General features: G+C 42.5%; 1 protein-coding gene across 9 annotated transcripts in view; it reads left to right on the forward strand.

The window, feature by feature from the left end:
- The first annotated feature begins 8,698 nt into the window (after window positions 1-8,698).
- Window positions 8,699-15,512, forward strand: part of TRPC3 (transient receptor potential cation channel subfamily C member 3) — a 69,385-nt gene continuing 62,571 nt past the window's right edge. For 6 of the 9 annotated variants that reach the window (XR_004273174.1, XM_032292389.1, XM_032292390.1 and 3 more), the window contains exon 1: window positions 8,699-9,001. Coding sequence is in view for 7 of the 9 variants with exons in the window: in XM_032292389.1 (XP_032148280.1) it covers window positions 8,787-9,001 (215 nt within the window). In the remaining 2 variants the exon portion in view is untranslated. Of the gene's footprint in view, window positions 9,002-9,119; window positions 10,365-15,512 lie in introns of those variants that run through there. The other 3 variants (XM_032292391.1, XM_032292393.1, XM_032292395.1) reach the window with 3 other exon arrangements.

Below are 15,512 nucleotides of genomic sequence, written 5' to 3' on the forward strand. Positions count from 1 at the left end.
TTAAACGTGTGTGGCACCTCCCACCAACCCTCCCTCCTCCTTCTCTTCCTCTTTGTTGCTCCTGCTTTCTCCATGTGACCTGCCTGCTCGCCCTTCATTTTCTACCATGATTGTGAGCTTCCTGAGGCTTCCCTAAAAGTTGAGCAAATACCAGCACCATGCTTCCTGTAAGCCTGCAGAACTGTGAGCCAATTAAATTTCTCTCTTTTTTTAATACACTACCCAGTCTCAGGTATTTCTTTATAAAAATGCAAGAGCAGCCTAATACACATTTCCACTTGGACTTTTCTACTTCTCAAAGATGTACATGGTGTTGTACATCAGTGCCTTCCAGGAACTCTCACAGACCTCACTTAAAGTTCCCTTCTGAGTGCTTATCTCATCGCTAAGATATACAACAACCTTTTTAATAAGGGCATTTACTCATAGATTTGACTCATTGATTAAGATATAAGCCACGCTATGAAATTTTTTTGCTGGCATCCAAATCTCTTTTAAGAAAGGACTTATAGAAAAGGGAAAAAAAGTAAATAAAAAAGAAAAACCAGAATGTATTACGTTAAAAAATAATCTATAGAGGCAAATGAATCATCCTCTTAAAACTGTTTAGGTAATGAAAATATTAATGTATATGTAAGAACATTTAGTCAGGACTGTGCAAAGGAATTCAAACATTATAAGGTGATCAGACTAGATGTCCTTTAAAATTGTTTCAACCCCACATAGTTCATGATTTTCTGGACAATACAATCTCTTACCTTTCCTTTAGCTCTAAAGTCTTTAAAGATGTAATCATAATGTCATAGCAAAAGGATTAACAGTTGAGTTACACATTTCTATGTTGCCATATGAATATCTTATAATTTTAGTTATTTAACCAAAATTTGCATTAAAATGAGGCCATTGAGTGTCTTGTATGGGTATTTCATCCATTTGCAAGGTAATTTACTCCACATAATTTTGGGGAATCTTGCATGATACCACTATACCAGTGGCACTCCAAGTGAATATAGGGAGAAAAAATAATTTTTTAAATTTTTTTGTCTTCTCTATTTCTCTTTCCTCTTGCTTTATCTTAACACTTTTGCCTAAAGTTAAGAGTTACAGGATAAAAAAAGTTACATTTGAAGATTAGAGCTGGCTAATGGGAGGTAGGAAAGGCATGGCTATGGCAATAGGGAAACAGTGTCCTTTATATATCCAGAGTGTTTAAGTGAGTTTCCCCCTCACTTCTTGAAATTCATATCTGGTTTAACTTAGGGCATCAGCAAGTCAGATCTTTCTGCAATCAATGGTCGTGAGTAGATATTTCTGCTTTTAAACAAAACAAAGTTAAAGTGGTTAGCCACTAACCTGGTAATATGGACACTAACAACCTTATCCTAATTCCATTATTAGTAATTCGGAACTTAGAATGGGGCTGCATTTGGAACCTGTAAGAGGTGTGCATGTAGCACAGAATAAATTTGACATGAAAGAGCTCTGCAAAAAGGAAAAGTAAAGAGAATTAAGTTTACATTTTTAATTAACATTTTTAATATGTCTTAAGAATTCAGCCTGGGTAGGATTAATATAAATAAGAAACTATTGTATCTCATTCAATTGAAGGTAAAGGTACCATGACTGGAAAGACTGACCTACTCTATTTTCCCAATTTCTCTTTCTGACAGGTGACTTATATGACCCATTTCTGCCAGCTTCCATATTGTAAGTGATTGGTATTCTTTTTCTCCCTGAAGGAAAGACAAATATAACCTTTTTTTTTTCTTTTTTTTGAGACAGAGTCTTGCTCTGTCACCAGGCACTAGGCTGGAGTGCAGTGGCGCAATCTCAGCTCACTGCAACCTCCGCCTCCAGGGTTCAAGCAATTCTCTTGCCTCAGCCTCTCGAGTAGCTGAGACTATAGGCACGCACCACCACACCCAACTAATTTTTGTATTGTAGTAGAGATGGGATTTCACTATGTTGGTCAGGATGGTCTCGATCTCTTGACCTCGTGATCCGCCCACCTCGGACTCCCAAAGTGCTGGGATTACAGGCCTGAGCCACTGCACCCAGTGACAAATATAACTTTGAAGAACATGTCTTTAAATAGTTTTTGGAAGAGGGTCGGCAGGGATCATAGGGATCAGGGCCAAGTAGAATTGTTCTTAACCTTGCCAAAAATAGAGGCTGGACAGATTTGATTTCTGTACATTCAAACAGAGAGAGGTTGAGGAAACGAACCCTAAGTCTTCATGCCTACTTTCCCCAAATCTGCAAACGCAATAGCATTCTAAGCCCTGAGTTGCAATTTAGAGTTAAGTCATTTTTCAGATTACCAGCAAAAAACTGCAAGCACTCATCAAGTCTGTATCTCACATTGATTCCCTCTGGGATTGATTTCATATAAAAAATTGTATTAGCAGGTGTGCAAAGAAGTACGTGATCATAGAAAAATTGATTAATAATGACTTAGTCACATAGGAAAGTTATTACAACCCTTTTAAGACATTAATTTACTCTCAGAGATTTCTGATCTGGAGGGAGCTGTGAATTTTCCATCTATAAAATGTAATAATTTTTTTTTTTTTTTTGAGACAGGGTCTCACTCTGTCATCCAGGCTGGAGTGCACTGGCACAATCTCGGTTCACTGCAGCCTTGACAACCCAGGCTCAGGTGATCCTCCCACCTCAGCTTCCTGAGGAGCTGGGATTACAGGCATGTGCCACACAGTGTCGCTGTGTCGGGCTCATTTTTTAATTTTTTATAGAGACAGGGTCTCACTATGTTGCTCAGGCTGGTCTCAAACTCTTGGACTTAAGAGGCTCAGGCTGGTCTCGAACTCTTGGACTTAAGAGATCCACCCACCTCGGCCTCCCAAAGTGCTAGGATTACAGATGTGAACCACTGCACTCAGCCTATAAAATGTAATAGTTGTTAAGAACTATGAAAGATCTGAAATTTTACCCTATTTGCTAACAAGGTAGTTAGCCACAGTTCCACGAATGCTGGCAGAAGGCACAAAACTCCTGGGCCCAATACAAAGGATGATTTATTACTCATAGCAATAGCAGTAGCCAGAGTGCCAGTATTTGTGCCAGTTTCCTGAGTCTCAATTCCAACAGAGTGACATGGAGAGGGGCAGATGACACCTGCACATGCAGCAGGTTGCATTACAAGAGTAAGTACCTGGAGCTTAGGTAACCTGAATCTTTTCCAGCAGTCAGTAGGCATGCCTGAACTTTGCCTCAAGGAGAGCATTATCTTTATTACACAGGACAGTGAACATATTAGCTCTTTGCTGCTTGCCATACAACCATCCTTGAAAAAATATTCTAGAACAAAGGTAACCATTGCCTCTGCTTTCAAGGTGTATAGAAACATGAGGCACTCATGGAGAACTGTCTCCCAAAAATAAGAAATTTCTGTCTCTATTTGCTTAAGATTGAAACTATACATAAATCCCCTAGCTTTGCCCCTTAGCCCATTTTCCACACCCTCCACAAGTTGGGACCCCATCTTGACAATGCTATTGGTAGATGTTAATGGGGTGCAGAATGGGGCAAATTCAAAATGGTAGAAAATTATAACTTTTAGTAGTGGTAAAATGAAAGTCAGCTGGGCGTGGTGGCTCATGCCTGTAACACAGCACTTTGGGAGGCTGAGGTGGGCAGATCACAAGGTCAGGAGATTGAGACCATCCTGGCTAACATGGCAAAATCCCATCTCTACTAAAAATATAAAAAATTTAGCCACATGTGGGAACACCTGCCTGTAGTCCAGGCTACTCAGGAGGCTGAGGCAGGAGAATCTCTTGAACCAGGGAGGTGGAAGTTGCAGTGAGCTGAGATCATGCCACTGGGTGTGACAGAGCCAGACTCCATCTCAAAAATAAAGATGAAAGTCAGAGACTTTACAGGGGAGTGAGTTGTAGGCAGCTCTTCCCCAAAAGCATCTTCCTTTCACTGCATTTTAATACACAACAGGGGCTCACTCACATTAGCACTAATTTAAGATACTTTCTCTTTAACAGCTAACTAAGACTGACTGCCCTGAAGGAATAGCAGTTTTCACTGGCAGGGAATAGAAATGTCATTGAGAAGCATGGAGTGCTTCTGGGGTAATGGCAGGCCAGAGATAAGATCCTGGAAGGATTAAAACAATACAATGTCACTGAGCTCATAAGTGCCAGGAAAGATGGCATCATAAGGTAGACAAAGATGTAGAGAAAGAGCAGAGAGATACCAGAGAAAGGTTTTGTCAATTCTCAGATTTTACGTGGGATTGGCGCTGTACCCAACGCAGCCAAAGAAAAGTCTCTTCCTCCTCCTCCTCACTATGGGATCTCCTCATTTCACAAATAGTTATTGAATGGCTGCTGTTCCAATGGCCACTGCTGTTCCAACTGCCACTGCTGTTATTACTACTTACCATTTATTGAACACTCTCTATGTTGCCAGCTTTATTATTACACTGGTGTGACAATGTCAAATAAGACAGTATGCCTGACCCTAGAAGAACTGACAGCCCAGTTGTACAACTTAGCAAATACTATTATAGAATGACATCTAAATCAGATAGGATAGATTCTTGCTTTAGGAAACAGACTTCAGATTTCTATTGTTAGTTCTATAATTCACATAGTGAACTAGTAGTAGCTAATACTTACTAGTGCCTACTATATGCTAGGTACAGTTTTAAGTGCCATTAACACAGAGTCCTTATAACAGCCTTATGAAGTAGATACAATGACTATATCTTCATTTTACTGAGGAAAAAAACCTGAGGCTCGGAGAGGTTAAGTACCTTTCTCAAGGTCACACAGAACCTGTGAGCAGCAGAGATGGGATTTGATTACAGGCCTCTGATCTTATGTTCTTAAGTACCTCCCTACACTGTTATTGAAACAAGTTTAAGCTAACCTTCCAGAAAACATAGCCATAATTTATAACTTATTTCTATGTTAAAGTATATTTTGAGTTGTGATATGGTTGGGCTGTGTCGCCACCCAAGTCTCACCTTGAGTTGTAATGATCTCCATGTGTCAAGGGTGGGGCCGGGAGGAGATAGCTAAATCATTGGGGAAGTTCCATTTATAAATGGAACTGCACAAGCTCTCTTGCCTGGCTTCACGTAAACCGTGCCTTTGCTTCTACTTTGCCTTCTGCCTTGATTGTGAGGCCTCCCCAGGTATGTGAAACTGTGAGTCCACGAAACCTCTTCCTTCATAAATTACCCAGTCTTGGGTATGCCTTTATTAGCAGCATGAGAATGGACCCATATAAGTTCCAAAGTTATGATTAGAGGACATTTTCAAAACACATGTTTTAAGTGAGGAAACTGCCTGGGACCTCCTGAGACTGTAAAAGAACTGCAGGCTTCAGTGAAAGACAGTTTATGGGACACTATATAAGTTCTATGTAAAAGGCACTAGAAGGTTAATTGCCACATCATAAGTTCGGGAATCCTAATTTGGGGGGATTGACTGAAATGCAGCTTTTCTTATCTTCTTAATTTATACTGCTAACAAAATTAATCAGTTAAGGTTACTTTACAAAGCAAGCAAATGCATTTATAGGAGAACTTCTGCTTTTATTTTTATTTATTTATTTTTTTTTGAGATGGAGACTTGCTCTTGTTGCCCAGGCTGGAGAGCAGTGGTGAGATCTCAGCTCACTGCAACCTCCTCCTCCTGGGTTCAAGCGATTCTCCTGCCTCAACCTCCTGAGTAGCTGGGATAACAGGCACCTGCCACCACGTCTGTCTAATTTGTGTACTTTTTTTTTTTTTTTTTTAGTGGAGACAGGGTTTTGCCGTGTTGGGCAGGCTGATCTCAAACTCCTGACCTCAGGTGATCTGCCTGCCTCAGCCTCCCAAAGTGCTAGGATTACAGGTGTGAGCCTTTGCACCGGGCCAAGAACATCTGCTCTTAAGGAGGAGGAAAAATGTACACTGTCAGGAGCACTTTACCTGTTTCCGTGCTCTTGCTCCCTTTAGAAGATTGCTAAGTCTAACTTCTATGCCGTGTTTAATAAGAAGACATTGTTGAGCAGTAATTCTTACAACCTTATTTTAAAATTTTTGTGATACATTGAAGTGTTTAATCTTTCCTTTTCATATCCTTTTTTTCCCTGTCGTTTCTTCAATTCCTTTTGATATCAGAAAGTTATCTTCTGTTATGGGCTGAATTGTGTCCTGCTAGAATTCACATGTTGCAGTCCTAACCCCCAGTACCTCAGAATGTGCCAGTATTTGGAGATGGAGTCTTCAAAGAGGTAATCAAGTAAAATGAGGTGATGAGGGTGGGCCCTAATTATGTATGAGTGGTGTTCTTATAAGAAGAGGAGATCAATACACAGGCACAGAAGGAAGACCATGTGAAGACAGGGAGAAGTTGGCCATCTACAAACCACAAAGAGAGGCCTCAAAAGAAACCAACCCTGTGAACACTTTGAACTCAGACTTCTAGTCTCCAGAATTGTGAGAAATTATCTGTTGTTTAAGCCACAGTCTTTGATACTTTGTTATGGCAGCCTTAGGAGACTAAGACATTGTGTAAGAGTAAGCCCTGGTGACTCCAGCACTGCTATAGAGCTTCTATCCAAAGTCCTATAAGGGCAGTTTATAAACATATTAATGTAATTATAAAGAAACTATAAACTTCATGAATTCATCCAACAAACATTTATTGAGCTAGTACTGCCCATCAGGTACTGAGCTAAATGGCAAATACAAAAAGATGAGCTCCTTAGTAGCTCAAAATAAATAAGATCCCACATCACCGTCAAGGGATTAATAGTTTAGAGGAAACAGGCACATACAGAGTGAATTTCAATATGATGTGATCACTGATAAGACTGTGGTATGCTCAGTGTGGGTAAGGAACAGATCCTGTGGGAAATCCACTGGGACCTCAAGAGGGCTGTCAGACTGGAGGCCACAGCTAACCTAGTTCTTTAAGGAAAAGTGTGGCAGATGGATGAAGAGAGACATTTCAGTGACAGGAATGCCACAGACAAAGGCAGAGAAATGGGAAAGTAACTAGTTTGTCAGTTGATAGCTGAGAGTTCAGGGTAACTGCAGTTAAAATGTGTATGAAAGAGAGTGGGAGAAGAGATTGAAAATTTGGATTTTAACCTGATAGTGGAAAGCCACCAGAAATTTTTATAGAGAAAAGTCGTGATTGGACTTTGCTTTGAGCATGTTCTTTTTAGTAGTACAAAGAATGAAACAGTATAGGGAGAGAGAGATGGGCTGCAGAAAGGCTGGATGGCAGAGAGAAGCAGGGGAGCCTGAACTGAGGCGGTGGTACCCGTGTGGAGAAGGGCAGTCCTGCTTTAGAGATATTTAAGAGGTGAAATTGAATGGGTCTGCTAACCTACATTGTGAAAATGTTAACACTTTCATATGTACTAGCAAGTGAAAAGCACTTCCAAACATAACATAGTATACAATATTTACTTGTTTTTGTTCTCGCTGTATTAGATGTATAAATAAGTATCATTGTTTCTTTCAACATATAGACTTTTCGATTTAATACGCAATTTTTAATTTACTTTTTAAGAATTAAATTCAAAGGAGCTACATTTTCCTGTGATATACTTAAATTTGGGAACAACTGTTCCTCTAAAAAATACAGTATAATTGGATACAGTTAAATAAATTTTATCTCATTAGAGCGCTTCTGGTATTTTTGTGATTTTTCCAAGTTGGACTTGCTGGAAAGCTATTTGAAACAAGAGAAAATCCGGGAGAATACACTCTTCTGGATCTAATCTAAGTTTTCTCACTACCCACCTATCCTGGGTACTTTTTTCAGTCTCTCTAGGCCAAGGGTTTCTTATTTCCAAAAGGAGCAATAGATTCCTTGATACCTAAGATTCCTGCTGACTAAAATTCTGTAACTCTTTCCTCCCAAAAGAACTACTGGTCTTGAATTCTAAAAAATGCAATTTTTGTTCATGTGTTTTAAAAAGAAGACTACATTTTGCTGAAAAATGTTTCTTGGACAGTATATAAATCTTATTAGATGCTTTTGAGATTCATTCAAAGAACTGAAGCATCGTGAACGTTTAAAACATTGCCAGGCTGGAGTACGGAGGCATTCAGGGGAACGTACTTAAACCAAGTCTCACTGAGAGTAACACGATGAACAAGTGACGCTTTTTGAAACAAATTTGGAGAGTTGGCTGCAGGAAAATTAACAAGCCGGTGGATTTCCTTTTCCCTTCCTTAGGAAACTTGTTTCTGTAGGTGCAAAAATGGCCCTAGATCCTCTGAAAGAGGAGAGTGGGGAGGGGAAGTTTCTCCGCTTTCTCTACTCCCCACCTGCGGTCTGTCTGATTTCCTCTCCAGCTCTGTCTGATAAGGAATTGATTCTCCCCCTCCTCTTCCCCCTCCCACCCTCCCTCTCCTTCTCCCTGAGTAACGAGGCTGTCCTAGCAAGTGATGCTGTCGGAGACAGGAGACCGGCGCCGAGTAGGCAAAGCTGCCGCCGCGGGACTGGAGAGCCTCTCACAGCACCAGCGCTCCAGCTCGGCCCCGGGCTTCCTCATCGCAGCCACGGCCGCGGCGGCTGCTCCCACGGTTTGATGGTGGGCGGCGGCGGCTCGGCTTCGGCGCCCGCCTCTAACTGTTTGATTGCGGGCCGCGCGGCTCTCCGCTCCTGCCTTCCCGCCCTGGGTCGCCCGGGGCTGCGGAAGCCGCGGGAGGTGGGGAAGGGGCGCCGCCGGTAGACCGCACGGCTGCGAAGGCAGGGGAGGCAGGCGACCTGCACCCCCATACTCGGACTGCAGCCGGCGCGATGTCCACCAAGGTCAGGAAGTGCAAGGAACAAGCAAGGGTGACCTTCCCCGCGCCGGAGGAGGAGGAAGACGAGGGCGAGGACGGGGGCGCAGAGCCGCAGCGCCGCCGCCGGGGTTGGAGGGGCGTCAACGGAGGGCTGGAGCCGCGCTCTGCGCCGTCGCAGCGGGAGGCCCACGGCTACGGCCCGCCGCCCTTATCCCACGGGCCAGACCTGTGAGTACCGGGGCCCGGCCGGGGCCCGGCCGCGGCCCGCGCCTCGGAGGGCGGTGCCGGGAGGGGGGCGGGAAGGCGCGCGCCCGGCGGCTCCACGACGTGACCTGGACCTCCGAGACCCACTTGGTACGGCCGGGCAGTTCGATTCAGGGTGATCTGGAAGGGACAGACCTCGGCTGGAGGCTTGCCCCCTTGGTCCCGCGCGGTGGAGGGACTCAGGGGCCGCGGAGTGCGTGGCGCGGGCTCTGTCCCGGCTCAAGCGCACGGAACAGCCCGCAGACTGGCACATGGACGCCAGACAAGCATCCTAGCGAGCAGCCACTCCCTGTCCTAGAGCCAAGGAGCGCGCACGACTGCCGGCAGGGCTGGGCACCCCTTGGAAGTCGGATCCCGGGGTCCCGAGCTTACTTTGGGAGGCCAAGGAACGGGAAGAAGTGCGCAGACCCAGGCGCGCACTTGAACCTCGAACTCCTCCGAGACGTCCCAGCGTGTAGCCACTCTGGGAACTTGGGTCCCCTCCGACGCTTGGGACGTCGAGGGCGGGGGCAGAGAAGTGGGGAGTAGGGAGGGGACAGTGCGATACAGGGTGTGGGTTGAAGGTTTGCCCGGACGCCTGGTCTCCCAGGGGTTCAGTTACTATTAGGGTAAAGCGGTAACCGAAGCCCTATAGGGTCCCCGGAGGGAGGGAGTAGGCACCGGGCAGCGGGGGAACTGCTTTTTTTTGGTAACTTTGGCTGCGGTTCCCAGGCGGCGCGGGGTCTCTCTCTCTCTCCTCTTTCTCTCTCTTCCTCTCTTTCTAAACGAAGGAGCGGTCGGCGCGCTAGTACTTAGGAAGGAGCAACTTTTCTTAATTTCCTATCTTGGAGACAGCCTTTAATCAGTGCGAGACGCAGAGAAGATTAGAAGAGGGTGATCAGTTTTACAGGGTGACATGCTCTGTATTTTTCCTGTTACGTACACTGGGAGTGCCGCAGAGCTCTTTTTTAGGAAGAACGCTCAGAACTAGGTAGAGAACTTGGGGTCCAACGGTGGCGGGAGGCGCGGACTGGCGGAGCCGGGTGGTGGTTCTCCAGGGCGGAGACCGAGGTTCTGCAGCGCCCCCTGCCGCCGGCGAGCAGCCCACCGCCCGGGGCCGATACTTATAGGGTGACCCCGGACCCCAGAATCGTGCGCTGCTCGGCTCGCGCAGAGTCTGCGCCTGGCCTGGCTGCACCTGCCCGTAGGACACAGGAACACAATGAGTGGCTGGGAGTAGATCCCGTAGGGAAGAATTCTGATTTAAAATGAGCGACGCATCGCGATGTGGTTCAGTTATTGCTGAAGATTAGCGTGGAGTGGAAACGGCCCAGGAAACGGAGGGAAGGTATATCCTTTGGGATTAAAGCGCCGCCAGCTCACTTCCCTGTCTCCCTAAGGTTTTAAAACATTGTCCATTTTTCCTTTTGCCAAACTGTTTTTTTATAACCTAGCTGTTTCTTGATTCCTTTTAAAATTCTTCTTTTTAAAAAACCTTAAATCCTGACTACACGAGACACCTGAACTCTTATCTGAGAAAGCAGGGCAGAGGAGAGATTACTCACTTTGCTTTCTGAAATTTGAGGTCTATTACACAAAGCCCTGGGGCAAATTCTATTGCAAGCTTGCTATTTCACTGCTAATAGAACATCTTTCGTATAGGTTTGCTAACTTTATAATTCGACAAGCAAATGTGGTCGAGAAGAAGACCCAGTCATTTTTAAGGAGATATACATTAATAAATATTTCTTCTAGAGGAAGAGCAGCAAGCTCTTCATCTTTATTTCAGGTCTGTTACTTGGTAACATCAGAGATTAGCTTGATCTCCGTAACAGAGATTAGCTCTTTATTCTCCCTTTGAGGAGAATATGACCACTGTTTAATAAACACTGTTAACTTATTGTTGTTTAAAAGTGAACACGACAGCTCTAGGATAGGCTCAGAGGATACCCAGGGTCATTTCAGTAGTCAGAACAGCATAGCTGAATTTAAAATGCAGCAGGATGCTAAGGATACAATCCCACTTTTACCAAGGTAATTCCTCAGGGTAGTTCTGTTGCTCATTTCACTGCTCCATGTTTCGATTTTCCATGTGGAAATTTTAAATAGACTGACTTGGGAGGAAAAGTGTCACCTGCTGTATCACCAACAGCTGTTGATAGAACTCTTGATTCAACCACTGATTCAAACCAAGACTTCTTTATCCCAATTGTTTGCAAACCTAGGATCAAGTAATATGTCATTGTAGTGATGTCCTCATCCTTGAAATGTTTCAGTTATTCAGTCTATCTGATGAACTCCAAAAAAGGCATTGGAAGGCAGTTTTCATGAGTCTGAATTTAAGCATTTCTCAAGCATGCATATGTGCAAAGTGTGGGCTAGGTACAGCAAGCCACAAAGACAAGCATGACAACTTTCCTGTACTCAAGAAGTTTAAAATCTCATGAGGGAGAGGTGGTAATGAGACTGGCATGAGCATTTTTGCTATAAGTTAGAGTAAAATCAGTTCCATTCTTCAAAAAAACAAAGAGTTATAAAGGGTCAAGTGCAAAGAAGAGAAGGACAACATTAGGTTGTGGAGAAATCAAGGAAACCTTTATGGGCCTTGAAGGATAGATAGGACCAGAAGCAGAGACAGGGTAAATACTTAATTCAAGCCCTCTCTCCCCTCAAAACTCCAGGTGTGTTTAAGGAATATTAGTCAAGTTTGGTTGGAACACAGAGTATGTGTAGGCAAGCAGTGAAATTTAGCTGGACATGTTGGTTTGAGGCATTAACGTGGAGGATCTTGTATGCCAGGATGAGGCACTAGGGAACCACTGATTATTTTAAAGTAGCACTAATTTGAGCAAACCCACTCTGAATTGCAGTGGCAATTAATTGAAAGTGAAGAAACAAATTAGGAGACTACTGTAAGTGTCCAGGCTGAGATTAGGCTCTGTAATAGTATAGTGTTGGTGGAATGGAAAGGGGAGAAATTGGAAAAAAAAAAACCCAGCCAGAATCTATGGAATTTTGCAATTTACTATCCATGAGGGGTTTAAAGAGAAAGCAGGATCAGAGACAACTTAGTGATTTTTGACCCAGATAGCTAAGATTGTTGATACTGTTGTTGACAAGAAAAAAGTAAAGGTGAAGATCTGATTTTTTAGATAGTTGTTTATTTTTTCTTTTTTATTTAGAGGAATCGTGAATAATCAGATATTCCTGACAGAAGTGTTAAGCAGGGAAAAGGAAATACAAGTTTAAAGCTCAGGAGAATGTGAGAGGCTGCTGTCTGATGGGAATTGTTGCACAGTTGTGTGACTACATGAGAGTACTCAAAGGAGTATGAAGAGAGAAACAAAGGGAGACCAACATAGATTTTGAGGGAAATTTTTTTTTGTTTAGAAGGCAGGGAGAAAAAGCAGCAAGAAAAGAAAAACATCACTGCACACTCAGCAAAAATGGAAAAGATCAAGAGAAAAACTGATGAGTCCACTGCTAGTAAGAAGAATCAGTCCTTGTATGTATTAACATACATGTGCAAAATCATTAGATTTTTCAGCAATGTTATCTTTAACAGAGGAAGATTTCTAGAAAAAAATCTGTTTAATTTTTCTTCAGAGGAAGTGCTACCAAAAAATAGCCATAATAAAAGCAGTTAATTTGTGTTTATATACTACTTCATGTTGTCATTTATACTCATTCATTTGAATCACTCCTCTTTAAAGCATTTTTAAAAAAATCATTGTCATCACTAGCAAAGTGGTACACAGAGGAAGTTGGTACACAGAGAAGTAAAGTAATTTTCTAACACTCCCTGGCAAATCAGTAGTAGATTTTCTGACACCCACCTTTATATGATCAAGGAACCAAAGGTGAGTCCACAGTGCCTTGTAACTCAGATTACCTAAAGTACTTTGTATGTTAGTTTCTGTGGCACTGGCCTTGTATAAATGTTCCAGTCTTGGCTTCGTGTGTGTGTTGGATCGGGCATCAGATTGGATGCAGCACTTCCCTCCCTCCCAACTCGAGTAGAAATCAGATTCTCCAAGTGATTGTTGAATTTTAGGGAGAGGAGTCTGGACTTTGAGGACTGAAATTAGACTGACTAGTGTTATTAAGAAAGGCAACTTTCTTTACAGTTATAGTTTAATTTTTAAGAACAGCACAGCATGGCATTAGACTTAAGGACTTTATTTTTTTAATTCTTTTTTTTTTTTTTTTTTTTTTTTGAGACAGAGTCCCACTCCATCGCCTAGGCTAGAGTGCAGTGGTGTGATCATAGCTCATTGCAGCCTCAAACTCCCGGGCTCAGGTGATCCTCAAATCTTAGCCTCCCAAGTGGCTGGGACTACAGGCACACACTACCATGACTAGCTACTTTTAAAATTTTTTGTACAGATGAGGTGTCACTATGTTGCTCAACCTGGTCTCGAACTCCTGAACTCAAGCAATCTTCCTGCCTCTGCCTCCCAAATTGCTGTGATTATAGGCCTGAACCACCATGCCACCCAGCCTTGAGGCCTTTAATACTCTGAAACTTTTCTTTATATTATCAGTTGTATAACCTACAGTAGCAATTTCACTATGTAGAATGAATTGTCATTTTTGTTGGTTTGTTTTAAATTATTTTATGTAATTTCAAAGTATTATATGGATGTAGCTTTAAAAGTTAGATAGTGCTAAAAGACTTCTTTGAACAACAGCAAACCCCCAGCAATTCCATGGTCCCCTCTCCTTTTCTTTCCATCTTCTCTGTTTCACTCCACTTTCAACTCTTTCATATACAGCTATCTTTTTATTCATATTTTAGATGTTATCAATAGTCTCAGGTGAGAATTTATGTTCACATGTGTCTCTTTTCTGTTAATATCTTATTTAAGTTCTTCATTAATATGACCATGTAATCATTGTTCACTGCTAAATCAAGTAGTATAGTATGACTACATTTATTTTCTTTGATAATTGGTTGTTTTTCTTGGAGTAAATATTTGTCACATCGTGCCCTCGTTTCTTTAGCTGAACCTTCTGCTGTCTAACTCTGTGTGTTTTCCTGAAGTTATCCCTTCTAGAGCCCTCTAACTTTTTTTGTATGAGGTCTTTCTTTTCCCCGCTTCAGGAAGCTCTTAAAGCTCTCGTCTCTTCATTAGCTCTCTTCTGAAGATGTGCGTTGGTATGGATGCTTTCTTCATCACCTGAGCTGGACACTTGGTTAACGCTTTCCATCTGAACATTATGTCCTTTAGTTCTGGGAAGTTTTAGTTCTGGGAAGTTTTCCTACCCACTATTTTTATTCTTTGCTTTTTCTGGAATTTCTATTGTCTGGATGTTGGACCTCCCGACTGATCCCCTACTTTTTGTATCTCTTCTCTTCTGTTTTCCAATGTTTGCTTTTCATATTCTTTCTGAAATATTTCCTTGTCTTTATCTCCCAACTCTTCCACTAAATTTATTTCCATTTTAGTGTTATATTTTTAATTTCTAAGAGCTCTTTCTTGTCTTAAAAACGCGTATTCTTTTTTTGTAGCATTCTTTATTTCAGAGATGCAGTTTTTTTCCTGAAAAGCTCCTGTATCTCAGGGAAGAAGAGATTGGGAAATAATAAACCTGGTGTTGGTACTGATGAACTGGGCAAGAGTCCCCCTGTTCCTAGTTCCCGTCTTCCCCTGGGCCTGGTATCCCCACATCTAGAGCATTTCTGTTTCCACATCTCCAGAGATTCCATATCCTATCTTTTATAGGGGTGCAGGAGGGTTGTCTCTTAACTATATCAATTGGCAGGTGGGGATGTAGGGGCAGGGTTTCTATGCACTTGTTATACAGCCAGTTCCCTCATTTTAGGTTCCAGCCTTATCTCTACTTTCTGGAATTTCTTTTGCCTTCAATTTCTAGGCATTCTCTGGCATTGACCTTGGTGGATCAGCTTGTTTTCTGTAACAGGCACTCTAGTTGGAACTTCATTCTCTCCACTAAATGATTTACTATTGTAACAACTCATCTCCTTTCCACCTTTATATATTGTGGCTTGGAGTTACAGATGTCTCTTGGTTTTATGGAAGATGACATTTGTGTTGCAGTTCCCTGTTCTCCTCGTTTAGGGAGGTAGTTTTGAAAAGGAGAAGGGGTAAGAAAGGCCTTTATTCCACTATCTTGGGACTAAACATCCCTATGATTGTGTCTTTTGTTTATTTAAGCCCTAATGTTGACAATATTATTTAACAGAACCACGAATGGCAGAAGGAAGACTGTTCCTACCTGTAACTGATCTTACTAGGCACAAGGAGTAGACAGTAACTTAAGAATGTGTAATAAGAATGCTACAAAAGATGAATTCCCCACCTAAAATCATCTTAGTACCACACTTCTGACATTTAACAATATAGAATACTTTGAAGAATAATAGAATGTTTGAATTTGAAAGGATTTTATCTAGTCCAGTCTCTTATTTTACAAATTAAGAAACTGAAGCTACAGATTGACATCTAATTCACAGCAGCCCCAGGCCATCTGA

The sequence above is a fragment of the Sapajus apella genome, unplaced genomic scaffold (assembly GCF_009761245.1).
Source record: "Sapajus apella isolate SASKATOON/1434 unplaced genomic scaffold, GSC_monkey_1.0 scaffold27, whole genome shotgun sequence".
In the NCBI taxonomy this organism is placed as follows: domain Eukaryota; kingdom Metazoa; phylum Chordata; class Mammalia; order Primates; family Cebidae; genus Sapajus; species Sapajus apella.